The 15,373-nt window shown below is 41.7% G+C and overlaps 1 protein-coding gene across 1 annotated transcript in view; it reads left to right on the plus strand.

The window, feature by feature from the left end:
• The window catches only part of LOC307124190 (E3 ubiquitin-protein ligase HERC2-like), a 38,909-nt gene extending 25,464 nt beyond the window's left edge, over window positions 1-13,445 (plus strand). The window contains exons 32-49 of the mRNA XM_079813237.1: window positions 339-466; window positions 578-648; window positions 741-859; window positions 1,101-1,160; window positions 1,263-1,368; window positions 1,450-1,639; window positions 1,725-1,882; window positions 1,984-2,058; window positions 2,569-2,661; window positions 2,749-2,832; window positions 2,927-3,028; window positions 3,152-3,292; window positions 9,588-9,754; window positions 9,896-9,956; window positions 11,080-11,150; window positions 11,298-11,481; window positions 11,574-11,676; window positions 11,883-13,445. Coding sequence (XP_079669363.1) covers window positions 339-466; window positions 578-648; window positions 741-859; window positions 1,101-1,160; window positions 1,263-1,368; window positions 1,450-1,639; window positions 1,725-1,882; window positions 1,984-2,058; window positions 2,569-2,661; window positions 2,749-2,832; window positions 2,927-3,028; window positions 3,152-3,292; window positions 9,588-9,754; window positions 9,896-9,956; window positions 11,080-11,150; window positions 11,298-11,481; window positions 11,574-11,676; window positions 11,883-12,094 — 2,125 coding nt within the window. The 3' untranslated portion in view covers window positions 12,095-13,445. The remainder of the gene's footprint in view (window positions 1-338; window positions 467-577; window positions 649-740; window positions 860-1,100; window positions 1,161-1,262; window positions 1,369-1,449; window positions 1,640-1,724; window positions 1,883-1,983; window positions 2,059-2,568; window positions 2,662-2,748; window positions 2,833-2,926; window positions 3,029-3,151; window positions 3,293-9,587; window positions 9,755-9,895; window positions 9,957-11,079; window positions 11,151-11,297; window positions 11,482-11,573; window positions 11,677-11,882) is intronic.
• The last annotated feature ends 1,928 nt before the right edge of the window (window positions 13,446-15,373 follow it).

Genomic DNA, 15,373 nt, shown 5'->3' on the forward strand with positions numbered 1-15,373 from the left:
TGGCCCCCACAGTCACCAGATCTCAACCCAATAGAGCATTTTTGGGATGTGGTGGAACTGGAGCTTCGTGCCCTGGATGTGCATCCCACAAATCTCCATCAACTGCAAGATGCTATCCTATCAATATGGGCCAACATTTCTAAAGAATGCTTTCAGCACCTTGTTGAATCAATGCCACGTAAAATTAAGGCAGTTCTGAAGGCGAAAGGGGGTCAAACACAGTATTAGTATGGTGTTCCTAATAATCCTTTAGGTGAGTGTAATTCCTCACATGGTTAACATGTCTGATGTATGAGTTCTGCTCAGTAATTTGGCTTTTGATTCTTTCTTGTATAAAGACGTCACACACTTGTGTCAGTCGCATCGTCAAAGTTGATCTACTCATTTGGATGTGGGATGCAAGGGCAGCTGGGAAATGGAAAAATGATCAAGCAGTCTGTGCCTTTTCCTGTAGATCTGTCAACTGGTAATTAAATCATCTTTTAGCAATAGGCTATATTCTTATGAATATTTTTCTTATGAGTACTTAAGATGTTGCTCAGGACTCTAAACTAAACTAAATGTTTGTTGCACACAGAATGTGATCATGAATATATGATTAAAAAAATAATTGCTGGGGAGAATCATTCCTTTGCCTTGTATTTCAAGGTACAGTAAGACAGACAGTTTTCATCTACCAATTGTTTAACAGTTAAATTATTGCTGCACTGTGATTACTTATGTTTTTATGTATGTTGTAGAAACTGAATGAGTCGAAACCGAATCCAAGCAGAGGGATTTTGACATTAGATGACAGAACGATTGACCGATGGCTGTCTGAAAGGAAATTGATACAGAATTCATGGAAGGGGATAAAGAAGTGAGTGTTTGACTCAGTTTTATAGACAGTGCTTCCACCGAGATACTAATGCTAAACGCTCCTGACTTTATGTACACTACTGTACAGTAGGTCCATGAAACAGTCGTTCTTAACATCTTTATTGACATAATTCAATCAAGAAATATGTTCAAAACGAGGTGATGTACAGTATTTTAGATATGGGAAATAATATCAATAGACTATAAAAATATTATTTAAAGTATAGTTTTGTTGTTCACAGGGACATAAACAAAGTGTTCTCCTCGGCTGCCTCTCTGAATGGAAGTTTCCTCAAAACAAGGTAAACATACTAATCAGAAGGTAGTCTTATCTAGTAGTTCCTCCTTTTTGTGCCTAAAATGACTTTAATTCTTTTAATGACTTTAATTGTCTGTCTTTGTAGCTGTGATGAACATTATCAGACGTCTGAGGAACATTGTGGGTTGGATTTGGATCTGGTTAAAACATCCTTTGCAAAGTTATCAAACGATGAAGGGTTGATCTCAGAGGTAATGGTAAATCCAACATTTACAGAAATGTTCATTACATTTTAAACCATGAGATCCAGTTGATGTTTTTTTGTTCCTCAGGTAGTGAAGGTGGTTCAACAGAAACTGTTGCCGTCTCTGAATCCAAATCCAGCTGGTGTGGAAGCTCTGAGACTTTACCTTCTCCTCCCTGAGCTCATCGGACGACTCCAGGAACATCAAAGAACTGAACTCACTGAAGCACTGGCCTCCAGAATCCTTGATCTGAATCCTGCTGCTCGCAAGGTGTTAGGTAAAGCTGGAGGACATTTATATCCTTTGTGTTTTAGACCTTGTTCTATTTGTATTCTTATGATACATGCATGTTATATTCTCAGAGACTTATTGGTCCAAACTGCCTGAGGATTGGCTCAAAAACTTGGTGGACTTATTTCAAAAAGATTCTGTCATGTTAATTGGCAGGATTGCTGTTAAGTTGGACAGGGACATAGCACACCTGCCGAAATGTGCGCGGATCCTTCAGATGGTCTATCAGGTGCCTTTATTATACATTAGATCAAAATTATACTAAAAGTAAACATTTAACTGTATTATTTTGATAATGGTAGTTTCAATAACAGTGTTTCTGTTGGAAAGGTCTGCCGCAGTGCCCACAGAAACATCACAAAGAGTGATTTCATCATTCATGAGGTCAATGATCTTCAAGAGGTGGTGAGGACCAAAACATTTTGAAATTCCTACTGGTCAAACTATATGGGCTTTTCAATGGCTGATGATGTTACCGTGTCATCTACTGCAGGGGTGTTCAATCCTGCTCTTGCCCTGCTCTTGTCTTCAATGTCCTGCAGAGTTTAGCTCCAAATTCTCCCAACATCCCTGCCTAGAAGATTCTAGTAATCCTGAAGACCTTGACTACCTTGGTTCAGTTGTGTTTAATTGGGGTTGGAGCTAAACTCTGAAGGACAGTGGCCACCTGGTCTACTGCATATCTTTTTAATCTAGGCAACAGTAAATATGGAAGCAATCACTGTAATCATACATGAGTCAAAAGTGACACAAGTCACAAGTGGCATTAATACTCCTGTTACAGTTATCTGCTGATCATTTGTGTATTCACATATTGATTGACCATTAATTCCCACTTACAAAAAAAAATTATTGGGAGAAAAAAAACAAACAAAAAAACATTCTTGATAATTTTTGTTTTCCCCAACTCAACAGCTGCAAACCATCAATGTAGATCTGAACAACCAGCAGTGGTTTGGCTTGCCTAAACAAATCAATGCATTGGTGGCACAGCAAAGCTACTATAAAGTGAGCCCCAAAGACTTTCTACCATATCTGATATGTATGCAAATTACAGATAAAATAAACATGATGCTCCTATTTCTTTTGTTACAGACAGTCTTAAAAAATCTCTCATCACTTCCATGCATCTTTAACCTGGAGGCCAAATGTAGCTTTATGCAGAACAGAGCATGGCAGGTAAAAAAAAATAAAAATCTAACTAAAGGTTTCCTGGGAATTACTTCTGTGTCCATGTTGTTTTTAATCACAGAATGAAATGCTTTAACTGCAGGGTAGTTATGAGATGGTTCTGAGACGTACAGCTCTGCTGGAGGATTGTTTCTCTATACTGAGAAAGGCCAGCGAGCATCATCTCAGAGGATACTTCCTGTCGGTAAGGAAAGAGATGATGTAAAGTTTTCATTCAGTAACATAGAGGGTATTTTTTGTATGCAGATTTTATTATACAAACTGTTACGAGCTGCAGTATTAATACATTATTTTGGTTATGTAACAGGTGTTTTACACAGAGGATTTGAGAAAAACAGATGTGAACAAGAGAGACCTTTTTCTCAACGTGTTTAAAGAGCTTTGTGCACAAGAGTCTCAGCTGCTCATGTACAATGACAACAACACTTTGAGCTGGTTCCCCACAAAGGTAAGCAAAATACTTTTTTCATTAGGTCATGCTAGAGACGTAAATAGTGCTAACAACATTTAGTTAAGTCAGGTTATATACCTGAAGCCGGGTGCACACAGTACGATTGTACGAACATGATCTCCGCTGTAAGCCATGACACACTGCGGGATCTCAGTCGTCATTAATGTCCGACTGTACGGCAGTCAAGATGTGTTCAAAACGGACACACGCAAGACATCATCGATTCGTGACACGTTCAGTGACGTGAGCTGCATTTACATGTGGGATAGAAATGATGGCTAGCAAACCTAGACAATCTCTAGCATTAATCATTTTGATCATGGCTTCTATTGAAAAGGAAACTGGAAATAAAACATAGACAGTGTGTGTGGAGAGAGTAGTGGTGGTTTGTTGCGTTCCCTTTCGAAAGGGAACTCGCGCTGCGTCAGCTTGACGCTACGGGGGAACGCCTCCAGCGTGACAGGTGTCTGAACTACTATCGAATCACGGCAATCCTATTGACCGGCGACAGCCTATGATGTCATCAAGGTGCGACCAGGAAGTATAAAAGGGCGCCTTGCCAAACATGACACCGCTTCTTCGTCTTCAGGGACTGTTTTGTCTGAATTGCTTCGAGTAAGGTAATCCAAATTCATTATTGTTTCTGCCTGGGATCAAGAGCATGCACAGTCAGCTCTTATCGAGTTGTCTGTTTGTTTGTTTAATGTGAGCGTTTGTACAATCTGAGATCGCTCTGCTCTCATCTGATTCTCTTCCTGAGGGAAGAGGGTTTGGCATCCGAGACTTATGATGCGGTCCCCGTTCATGCCGAGGCTGAGCGCGGACTCACATCATGGTTTCCTGGATAGAGCTCGTTGAATCGTCACTGGAAGGCATTCTTCCCTTTGACGATCTGGCGGCTGACGAGACTTGTTTTCAAGTGCTCTAGGGATGGCTGTGAGAAGGAGGATTGATCGTCTCAGCCATCCCGACTGTGTATGCTGAGCCAATGAATGTTATGAATCGCGCTGCAGGTGGGCTGCGGCCGCTGTGTTGTCGCGTTAGAGGAGAGATCGCTCGTGTTGGACTAAACGATCGATTTCTCCCCAGCCATAATCATTGGCTCAGTTGGGCTTTCATTCCTTCCTGATCTTCCTAATTAGATCGAGAGGGCATGGATTAACCTATGTTCAGTTCATGTTCACTGATATCAGCGGTATGACATCAGCAGTATGCCGCTGATGTCGGGTATGTGTCGTTGCCTCCGACTAATGGGATGTTTTATCTCACATCTGGGAAGCTGAGAGCTCTAACCCTGCCACCTAAACGATGTGTCATTTTAATGGCAGGGCATACACAGCAGCGGGTCAGCCCGGTGCTACTTCTTACACCATGGCGGTGTTTCGTGTGCACCAGGCCGGTTTGCTGAGGGATCTCGATCAGGGGATGTTCTCCCTGATGCAGTGGTTGCGCAACTGGCGGAGTCTGGGCCCGAGGGCCAGCATCGCCTAGGAATAGCAAACATTTGGCAGCGTCTGAGGACCTGCATGCCACTGAGATCCGGGTCCCAGGCAGGCGGGAGGCGTCACGGTCCGAGGACCGGAGACAGGGCCCAAGGGCCAGCATTGCCTCTCGTGCGCCCCCACAGTCGGGGGTGGGGCACAGAGAGGCGGACTCCCGGGAGAAGTAGGAGCTGTGTATCACAAAGCGCAGTCAGCGTTCATGATGGATCTCCTCCCTGAGGGTGAGATGATAATTTACATTGACCCTCACTCCTCTTCTTCATCATCTCCCCAGGCGCTTCTTACATCCGGCCTAGGTGGGTCCACGATGATGTGCTAGGGCCCGCCTGGCTGGTCGGTGAGTGCGCCCCCTCAGGCCTGTGGTAGTGGTACACCTAAGCATACATGTTGAATTAAGCTTGTGGGTCGATATCATGGTGTGCCGCAGGAGAGTGGGTAAGTCCCCTATATGTGGGAAATTATTTCATATTTTCTGACTTATGCTCCCTGCTGAGGGCTTCGGGGATCGCTGGATATGTTCTAAAAGGGCCTGTAGTTCCCCTGTTAGGTTGGCTAGAACGTTTACCAGTTGCTTAAGCTCGGTATAATTGAGCTAGTATTGCTAGTGGAGGCCAGCAAACATTATATATGCTACACGCTGTGTGCTGTTCAGCCCTTTTTATTCCCAGTCCTAAAAAGCTAAGAAAATGCGTTAGTATTAGCGCTGGGAATGCTGCTCATTCCTGAGGGTGTGTAGCGATTAAAAAAAAAAAAAAAAAAAAAAAATAGGGGCTTGTTTTTCTGAGGAAAGGCTAGGCATTTTTCTCCTAGTATTAAACTGCTAACTGGTAGCCGCCTCAGGGTAAGGCGGTCTGTTTGTTCTCTCAGTGTAAATTTCTGGAGAGTGCAGGATCAGACTATGCTAGAACTACGGTTAGATCTAGGACCAGATCTATGTAATGACTGGCACTTCTACCTGAGTGCCCCTTTTGCTATGGCAATAGTAGTGGCCCTGTTTGGGATCTCGGGTATAGATCTAGATTGGCCTAGGCTTTCTAGGGATTACGGAGTCGCGCGCCAAGAAGCGCTAGCGCTCCGGGTAGCTGTTCCTTTTTTGAACTTAGCTTTATTATTTGTCCCTAATGTAGCCTCCTCTTACGCAGAGTAGTCCGGCCAAGGCCCGCCCCCTTGCCTGCGTTCTGGGGCCTTTGCTAGTAATGCAGGTTGGTGCTGTGCAGAATTGATAGCGACTTAGCCAGTAGTCGTGGGGCAGGGTTTAGCCGTTTTTCATGCAAGTACGTAAACTCCGTATGCATAGCTCAACCCGGCCCTCCAGAGCTAGTTTTAGAGGCCGCCAGTTTTTTGGCAGGCGCTGGCCTTTCTTGTATATGCCCTGGCCAGTTGGTCGTACTCCCCTGACAAGGCAGGGTAGATTTGAGTACCTCCACATCCAGCTCTGTATCATTCTGCCTCACCCATGGCTCGGGTTGAGCAGCACTTCACAACCTTTTGGTTTATGTAGGTTTGGTCGTGAGCTCCCTTGTAGCCAGAGCATTGCCATGGCTGACGCCCTCACACGGTATGTTAGGCGCTATTAAAGCTAGGACCTTCATGAGGTGGGTGGCGTATGTGGTACTCCCCCCACTTAGGGGGTACAGGGCGTTTGGTTTGCCGAGTACCCTGCTATGGACAATGTGATTAGGTTCCAGTGTTTGTAGGCGCTGCCGATAAGACTGCACCATTGTACAGTTGGCTCCAGAAGGAATTGGAGGCCTCCGGGATGGGTCACCCAGCTAGGCTGGGATGATTTTTAGGCCAGCTGGCTGTGGGTAGCCAGCTGGGGCAGTCTTGGCAGTAGACTCCAGGTCAGGTGGTAGGCCTCAGAGTTAGGCCTCCTTGCGAGTGAGTCCCGACGTTTGGGGAGGTTGGCAAATTACTAGCTGCAACCTTGAACATAGGTAGTCAGCCTTGGTAGGCCTCTGCAAAGTTCGGCCCCTTGTGTATTGCGGTATATATTACTCCCCAACGATGTCGGCTTTCAAGTAGCAGTTTTTCCCAACTATAACCCTTGTCAGCAGTTGGATGTTAATTTTTGTCAGCCAGCAGAGAAGCTACTGTCAGCCCAAGGTTATAACATCACAGTTTTTCACTCCTGTCACCAGGAAGCCGTCCCTGCAGGCCTGCTGTGAGATGGTAGGCCCCATTAGGCCTCCCTGAAAGCAGGCTCCCATTCGCCAGTCGCTGTGTCAGCTAGCATGGGCTGCTAAGCTGTTGACGGGTGGTAGGCCGCACCAGGCCTCCCTGAAGACTCGGCATGAGGTAGCAGGCCTCACCAGGCCTCCCTTGAGGACGCATTCTTGGATTCAGTCACTTGGCAGGTTGTGATGAACTGCTGGCAGGTAGTAGGCCTCACCAGGCCTCCCTGAAGGAGGGCTCCTGTTTGCCAGTCGCCGTGTCAGCTAGTACAGGAGTTGCTAGGCTGTTGCTGGGTAGTAGGCCGCACTAGGCCTCCCTGAAGACTGGTCGTAAGGTAGTAGGCCTCACCGGGCCTCCCTAAGGGCATGTTCCTGGGCTCCAGTCACCTGAGAAACAGCTAGCACGAGTCGCTATCAGGTAGTAGGCCTCACTAGGCCTCCCTAAGGCTTGGTATCAGGTAGTAGGCCTCACTAGGCCTCCCCAAGGCTTGCTATCAGGTAGTAGGCCTCACTAGGCCTCCCTGAGGGCGAGCCAGGATACTCGGCTAGTTGGTGTAGCTTGACCTTCAGGTATTAGGCCTTCACTAGGCCTCCCTGAGAAAACGAGTTTCTGTTTTCCAGCTACTTTGACAGTCGGCTTCAACTGCTATCAGGTAGCAGGCCTCGCCAGGCCTCCCTCTAAGCGAGTTCCTGATCATCTCAGGCTTCTCTGGCATACACTAGGCCTCACTAGGCCTCCCTAATGGGTCTTTGTTCTCAGTACAAAGACTATTAACTGGCATGATGCTGACAGCTAGTGGTCACCCTAGCGCGACTGGTGTCGCTTCTGCTACTTGATCCCCAAGGAGGGGATTTCAGCCTGCAACCTGGTTTACCTACCGGGCAGCCCCCTTTATGCTCCCCTCCTTTCGGAAGGGTCTTATGTGAGCCAAGGCTGCCTGGGCCTGATCGGGTGGTCGTAGGCCCCTAGGGTGGCCTCCCAATTAGATCAGTTTTTAGGCCAGTCTGGCCTCCTGAGTGTTTCTATCTGATAATAGCTCAGTAGATCCTAGGATTGAGCAGATTACTCCCCTCGATGGCAAGGGTAGAAAGCGCTAAGCTGAGTGCTGCTCTCCGGGATTCCCGTCTCTGAGATCCGGTCCGAGGAGGCCACTGCCATTCTGCAGTCCCTGGGACTGGATGCCTCCTCAGGAGGCGAGTGTCCAGAGGCTCTGTTATCGAACAGACAGGGATGGCCCGGCTGAAGTGCCCGTTGAAAAAGGCACCAAGCTAGGCCTCCTTGGTGGCGGTAGTGGCTGGCTGGGGCGCCCTAGGGCCCCCTAGCCACATTTCCTTAAAGGAGCCCCCTTCTTTCGAATGGGTTGGATCCGGGCCTTTGAGCGGCCTGGTAGAACTTCTCTAAGTGTTCGAAGCTTCCTACTCAGGCTTATAGCTTGGGCTATGACCGTAGGGAATGCTGTCACTGACAGCCTTATGTGACCAGAGGGGGAGTGGTTCAGGCATTTCAGTTGAATTTGTTTGTTCTGACAGTTGTCACTGCCAGTGGGCATGCACTCCCCTCGGCATGGCGGCGTTGGTATTTCGTTCCCCGTAGCGTCAAGCTGACGCAGCGCGAGTTCCCTTTCGAAAGGGAACGTCTCCGGTTACGTATGTAACCTAGGTTCCCTGAGAACAGGGAACGAGACGCTGCGTCACTTTGCCATGCCTCAGGGTTTGCCTGCCAAACAGTCCCTTCAGACGAAGGGCGGTGTCATGTTTGGCAAGGCGCCCTTTTATACTTCCTGGTCGCACCTTGATGACATCATAGGCTGTCGCCGGTCAATAGGATTGCCGTGATTCGATAGTAGTTCAGACACCTGTCACGCTGGAGGCGTTCCCCCGTAGCGTCAAGCTGACGCAGCGTCTCGTTCCCTGTTCTCAGGGAACCTAGGTTACATACGTAACCGGAGACGGTCTCACTAGCTTTGTCATCAGGTACTGCTACTGCTCCTACTGGTTTTTGATTTAACGGTCGTAGGAGAAGTCACACTACAGGACTGTGCCTCAAATCTGACACTGCCAGAGTTTCTTTGAAGGTCAAATTTGATCGCAGTGAGCATTATTCGGTCGTGTCAAACTAACGATTAAAGACTTCAGATTTTGGCCTGGGATCCGAGGAATCTTTTAGGATTTACAAAATTTGTCTCAGATGGTCAAATTGTGGTCAAAATCGTACAGTGTGAACCTGAACCCGGCTTAAGGGGCCATTCACATAGAACATGCTTTTACTTTTGAAACAATGTGAGACGCAGATAATGTGAGACGCAGATAGTGTGAGACGCAGATAGTGGAATGGGGAAAAAAACATGTTTTATTTTTAAAGCTTTGAACTTCTTTCAACTTGAGCGCTGTGTTTTATAATGCTGTCATGCGCTAGACGCTACAAAAGACAAGAGTGCAATGGTCAAACGCGTCCGTCTAGCACATGTTTACATAGAAAAACAATAAAAAAGTAGCACAGTGGAATGGAAAAACACTTTCTACCTACCTACTGTAATGCCTCTTTTGTGTTTTCCCATTTATTTACATTTTTATTATTGTTCTCTTTGGCACTAACCACTTATTGTCCCACACCAGCTCAGCGTGGAGAAGGAGAAGTACTTCCTGTTTGGGATTCTCTGTGGCTTGGCCTTCAACAACACCTCTGTAGTGAATCTGCCTTTTCCTTTAGCTTTGTTCAAGAAGCTTCTCAATGTCAAACCATCTCTTGAGGACCTGATAGAGTTCAGTCCGGTTCTTGGCAAGTGAGTGTTTTTACAGTCAATGTTATCTTGATTCTCTTGGTATGTTCTTGACTGCTAAAATGTAAATCCATGGTCTCTGTATGTGCTGCCACCGATCATTGAGTGACATTATTTAATGAATCTGAAACATGATGTTCTCAGGAGTTTGCAGTACATCCTGGACTACAGCGATGATGTTGAGGAAATGAACACGTACTTCACGGTTAGTTTGTGTTATTATGTGCAGTAATGTAGCTTTTTTAAGACCTCATTCACTAATAATTGCGTGGATTGTTCAAATTTATACACACAGGAGAACTTCGCATGAAACATTTCTGCCTAATTCACAACACATGCATACGCACATGAATTTGTACTTAACCTCATTCTAATATTAATGAATTTGGAGTATTCTAAATGAGAGAACGCATGTTCAAGGTTAATAATTTGCATAAAACACTCCCAAACCATCTCCATATAAGGACTTTCTACTGCCTAAAGGCTAATGATTTCTAAAGACACAAGAAACACCTTTTACACAGACAGCTGTACATATGCATATCTGCATTTTTATGCAGAGAAACCTCTCAGCTTGGGCTATTATTTACCCATTTCTTACTTTTTTATGATGAAACATATATAAGATGAAATAGCTATGTATAAAATTATACCTTAACATGTTTAAAAGGTGTTGTGGAAATAATTCTATTCGAAAAATGAGGAGGAAGGAATACAAATCCAAACCTTTGAAAAGTCAAAGTATCAAACATGATTTTATTTCTTGCAAGAAATAGGCAGTTCACATACAGAGAATGTCTGTCATGAGAAGGGCCAAGTTAGCTCTCCTCGACATCATTATATACCTCTCACCCAGCTTCCTTGCAACTGAGCACTCTATCACTCAGAACAATATGTTCCCGCCAGCTAGTTTCCATTTATCACCCAGAACAATGAGTTCCTGCACTTAACGTATGCATTTCTAAAAGCTTGGTTACATTTCTTTAATAATGATTAGTACAAATACATGTTCAATGTTAAATGTTCAATGTTAATGTTAACAAGTGATACACATCTAGGAGTAAAAGGTTAAGGTTCACATCTTAAGTAAAAACACCTCTAAGTAAAATGAACACTTCTAAGAGTTAAAACCATATCTAGATGAAATAAAAACACATCTAATAGTAAAACACATCTAAATGTAAAATTTCCTTCACAAAGGCCACCCAGAGTATGTGAATTTTGTATTTTGAAAATGGAAATGTTTGTATGCAGATTTCACACATGTTTGTCTGCACACAAGGTTAGTAAATGAGCTTAAAAATAAAAAATATTTCTTTCTCCATAAGATCACATGGGATGGAACAGAAGTTGAACTGGATCCAGCTGAGCCAGGAAAAATGGTCACAAATAATAACAGGTCAGGGTTTTTTTTAAATATAATTTTATAAAGAAATCTAATTATACTGAGATACCCATATACATGTCACTCACTAGAACACTGTATTTGGTCACTGTATTTGATAATCTTAGTAAAATGCAAAGATGTTTTTTTTTTCTGCAACAGAAGAGAATTTGTGGACAAGTATGTGGATTACATCCTGAATAAATCAGTAGAGGAAGTGTTTGAAGAATTCAAGAGAGGCTTCTTCAAAGCGTGTGACCGAAGCTTGGTGGAGATGTTTGAGCCAGAGGAGCTGAGAGGAGTTCTGGTGGGCAATGAGGAATATGACTGGGACGTCCTCAAACAGGTCCACGATAACACATATGTCAAACAGAAATAAAGACTATACTATGCTCTCAACAGTGTAAATATTAACTACATATATCTTTTGATCATTAGAACACAACATATGAAGGATCATTTCATGCTGAGCATCCAACCATCATCTCATTCTGGGAAGTGTTTGATGATCTGACACCAAATGAGAAGAAGGCCTTTCTATGTAAGTTCACTAGTGATTATGTGGTGTCTAGTAATCTAGAAAATGACATTTGTCGAAATTAGATCTAATTTTATTAAATTAAACGTAATATTTTTTGTATCTACTCTAGCTGCTCCTAAGATTTTCTGATAGTGACTTTGTCCTGTATGCTGAACACATCCAGAGTTCTTTCAAATAAACCTTTCCCCCTGTTTTCCTCTCTAAAGTGTTCATAACAGGGTTTGAGAAAGTGCCCATTCTGGGTATGAGTGCGGTGAAGATGAGAGTGAGATCTCTGCTCAACTTAACTCAGGACCATCTACCACAGGCCCTCACCTGCCATGCTCTGTTAGATCTTCCTGTTTATCAGAACAAGGAAACACTCAGGGCTAAAGTCATTGACGCCATCAACCACAAGAGGGGGTTCTGGGAAGAGTGAGACAGATGCTGGAGTTCGAGATCATCAAAGATCTAATAACTTGATCAGAGCTTTATGTCAATGTCTTGAACCAACTGGGGGACCAACCCATTTTAAATGTAATTGAAGTATTTAGCCCTTTAACTGTCACCCCCCTTTTTAGAATACACATGAAAATGCACTATCCAAACTTAAAGGGCTGTAATTCAAGAATGCTTTGGAATATAGACCAAAGTTTGGTCTCGTTTTAAAGACGACATTCTGCAGATTATTGCTGAAGTGAAAGCAATTCAAAATATGAAAGTATGAAATAGTTATGGAAGTTTAAATTTACTGTAAATGAAAAATACTGTACTAAATATTTTTTATTTCATATAAAATATATATTTTACAAAAAAGAATTTACTCTAAAATTACTATAAAATCAAAGCCATATGTCTAACCAATTTGTGTTCCAAATTTGAAGTTGATATCACAAAAATTGAAGTCCCCATGAGATTTTGTTTAGGGTGCTGTACCAAAAATAGCCACCGGGTGTCATTCAAATTCCATTTATTGTTGTTTTGATGCATTTTCCTGTAAATTTCTGTCCAAATATTACTTCCATCACAAAACAGTCACCAAATATGGACCCTTGAGACTCAGACCTTTCCGACAATATGCGTTTTGTCAAGATTGGAAAAGATTTTGAATAGAAAGTAGTTAAAATAATTGTTGTAATATGAAACATGACGACGCCCACTAGGGGAGGAGCCCACTAGAATAATTTAGAGTAACGTTTCCATGGCAACACAATGTCCGATTTCAAAACGGTTTTCACAGGATGGATTTTGAGTTTGTAAGCTTTCAAATGATACCTAATTTGTGATAATTACTTAAATATATGATATGAAAAAAAGGCGATCAAAAAAAGAGCACCAGGCGTCCCACCTGTGGGACGGTGACAGTGAAGGGGTTAAAGGGATATAAGGGAATAAAGAAAAAGAAGAACTCTAAAAGAACTTTAACTATTTTAAAAGAATATTTTTATTTTTAAAAATGCACACATTCACTCTTTGTATGCGTAATATGTCGAAAATGGCTGTTTTAATGTTTCTGTCTCGTCACATTCAGTTATGGATTTCAATCACTGTGTTTGTAACAGCCCATGTTTAACACTCAATTCCTGCTGTAATTATGTGCTGTAAAATGTTTCGCAGTTAGAATTTTTTATAACAATGTTTACATTTATATTCAAAACGGATAAAGATCTCTGTTGGCAAGTTTTTTTTTTGTTGTTGCTTCCAGTACTTATGCATATCTAGAGGTTTATTTTCCAAATGTTATAATGTGTGCTGTATTTATTAACTTAATTTAAAATAAACGTGTCTATAATAAATTGTTTATTTATTTACTTTTTTTTATTTAACAAACCAGAATTTATAGAACTTATTTATTTACTTTTCTCCAAACACAGATTTAATCTTGCCTGGTCGGGCTTAAGTAATAATAAAAAGCTAAATATTGGACTAATTAAAAAATATATATTATAATAAACTAATAGTCTTTCAATATAAACTCTTTAAAAAATAACATCGAAGAATGTGGAAAAATGAAAAAGTAGATGGAAAATTCAGTCCTCATTCAATACGACATAGTTTAAGAGAATATGTTGTAAGAATAAAATAAATAAATGAAACATTAAAGTAAATCTAACAGGCATATCCACAAAATATTAAATAAATACCCTTTAAAAACCTAATAATAAATATATATTGTAGTATATTATTTGTATAGTTTGCCGTTTCAAACAGGCTTTCAAAACAATTCAGCCTACTCACAGGGGAGCTGAAGCTCATTAAATATGCACAACTGTTATCCAATCCTAGCCGTGGGCGTTTACTTCCAAGTCTTCAGTGCGGCACGCCCATCAAAACTGAGCGTGTCTTGAGAGAGCCTCAAAACCAGGGTAGAAAATAGCCTATTACTTATTCATTATGATGTTTTTTAAATGTAAAAACCACGCAAACATCATAAGTTGACCTCAGACAACAGTATAACATTTTTTTAAAAGCCAGTTCATGACCCCTTTAAACACACTTTTCACAGCTGGTCACGATAAAGACCATATGCATACTTCATGCAGCATTGAGTGTAGCTTTTGAAAGGGAACATGTTTTTATTATTATTATTATTATTTGGGATTCTTTGAAAGCTTTCTATTATCGATAAATACTGGTCTTTTGAACCTTCTATTCATCAAATAATAATTGTGAGCATATTCATTCAGCATAAGAGACTTCTTTTAAAAACATTTTAAAAAATCGTACATATCCCAGTCTGAACTGGGGCCCGTTTCAGAAAGGAGGTGAAAACTCTGAGTATGTTAACCCTAAAATGAGGGAAACTCTGGGTTTTCTGTTTCAGACTGGGAGGTATGTCAAACCCGAGAAAGCAGGGTAAGTCAAGCCCGTTTCTGAAAGAGAGGTAACTTATACTCAGAGTCAGTTACCACGGTAACTTACTCTGTGAACCTAACCTGGTCAGGAGCAGGTTTTCTTTGGTAAACCCAGAGTTTCTTTCAGTCTCCTCCCGTTTTTAAAGCGCCAGCGGTGGTTAAATACTTAATTCATTCATTCAAACGCCACAAATGCTTTTCTTACTGAGTATTTTGGTCGTATTTAAAGTACAAATATCAATTTTTTTATTTATTTAATCTAAATCTAATGTAAGCAAAGTTTACTTAAAACTAGGGCTGTCAAACGATTAATCGCGATTAATCGCATCCAAAATAAAAGTTTGTGTTTACATAATATATGTGTGTGTACTCTGTTAATTATTATTTATATATAAATACACACACATTCATGTATATATTTAAGAAATATTTGCATGTATATACTGTATATACATTTATATAATCTATAATATATATAAATATAAATGTTTTATAAAAATAATATTCTTTTCTTAAATATATACATGTTTGTGTGTGTATTTATATATAAATAATAATTAACAGAGTACACACACATATATTATGTAAACACAAACTTTTATTTTGGATGCGATTAATCTTTTGACAGCCCTAAAACAAATTAAATTATCTGCCACTTGACAAAAATACATAGTAAGAAAAGCATTCTTTGCAGTGGAGGAACATTCATTCATTGCTTATATTTTCATTCATGAGGACACTGTCAAAGTGACAAAAATGGCTTGTCCTTTTATACAGGATCCAGACATTCACTTGATAATCCTCTAGAAGTATCCCTAATAATTAGAATTTCCTTTAGGATTTCCAGTGGTTGGACGCATTGA

The sequence above is a fragment of the Gobio gobio genome (assembly GCF_949357685.1).
Source record: "Gobio gobio genome assembly, chromosome: 3".
Taxonomy (NCBI): Eukaryota; Metazoa; Chordata; class Actinopteri; order Cypriniformes; family Gobionidae; genus Gobio; species Gobio gobio.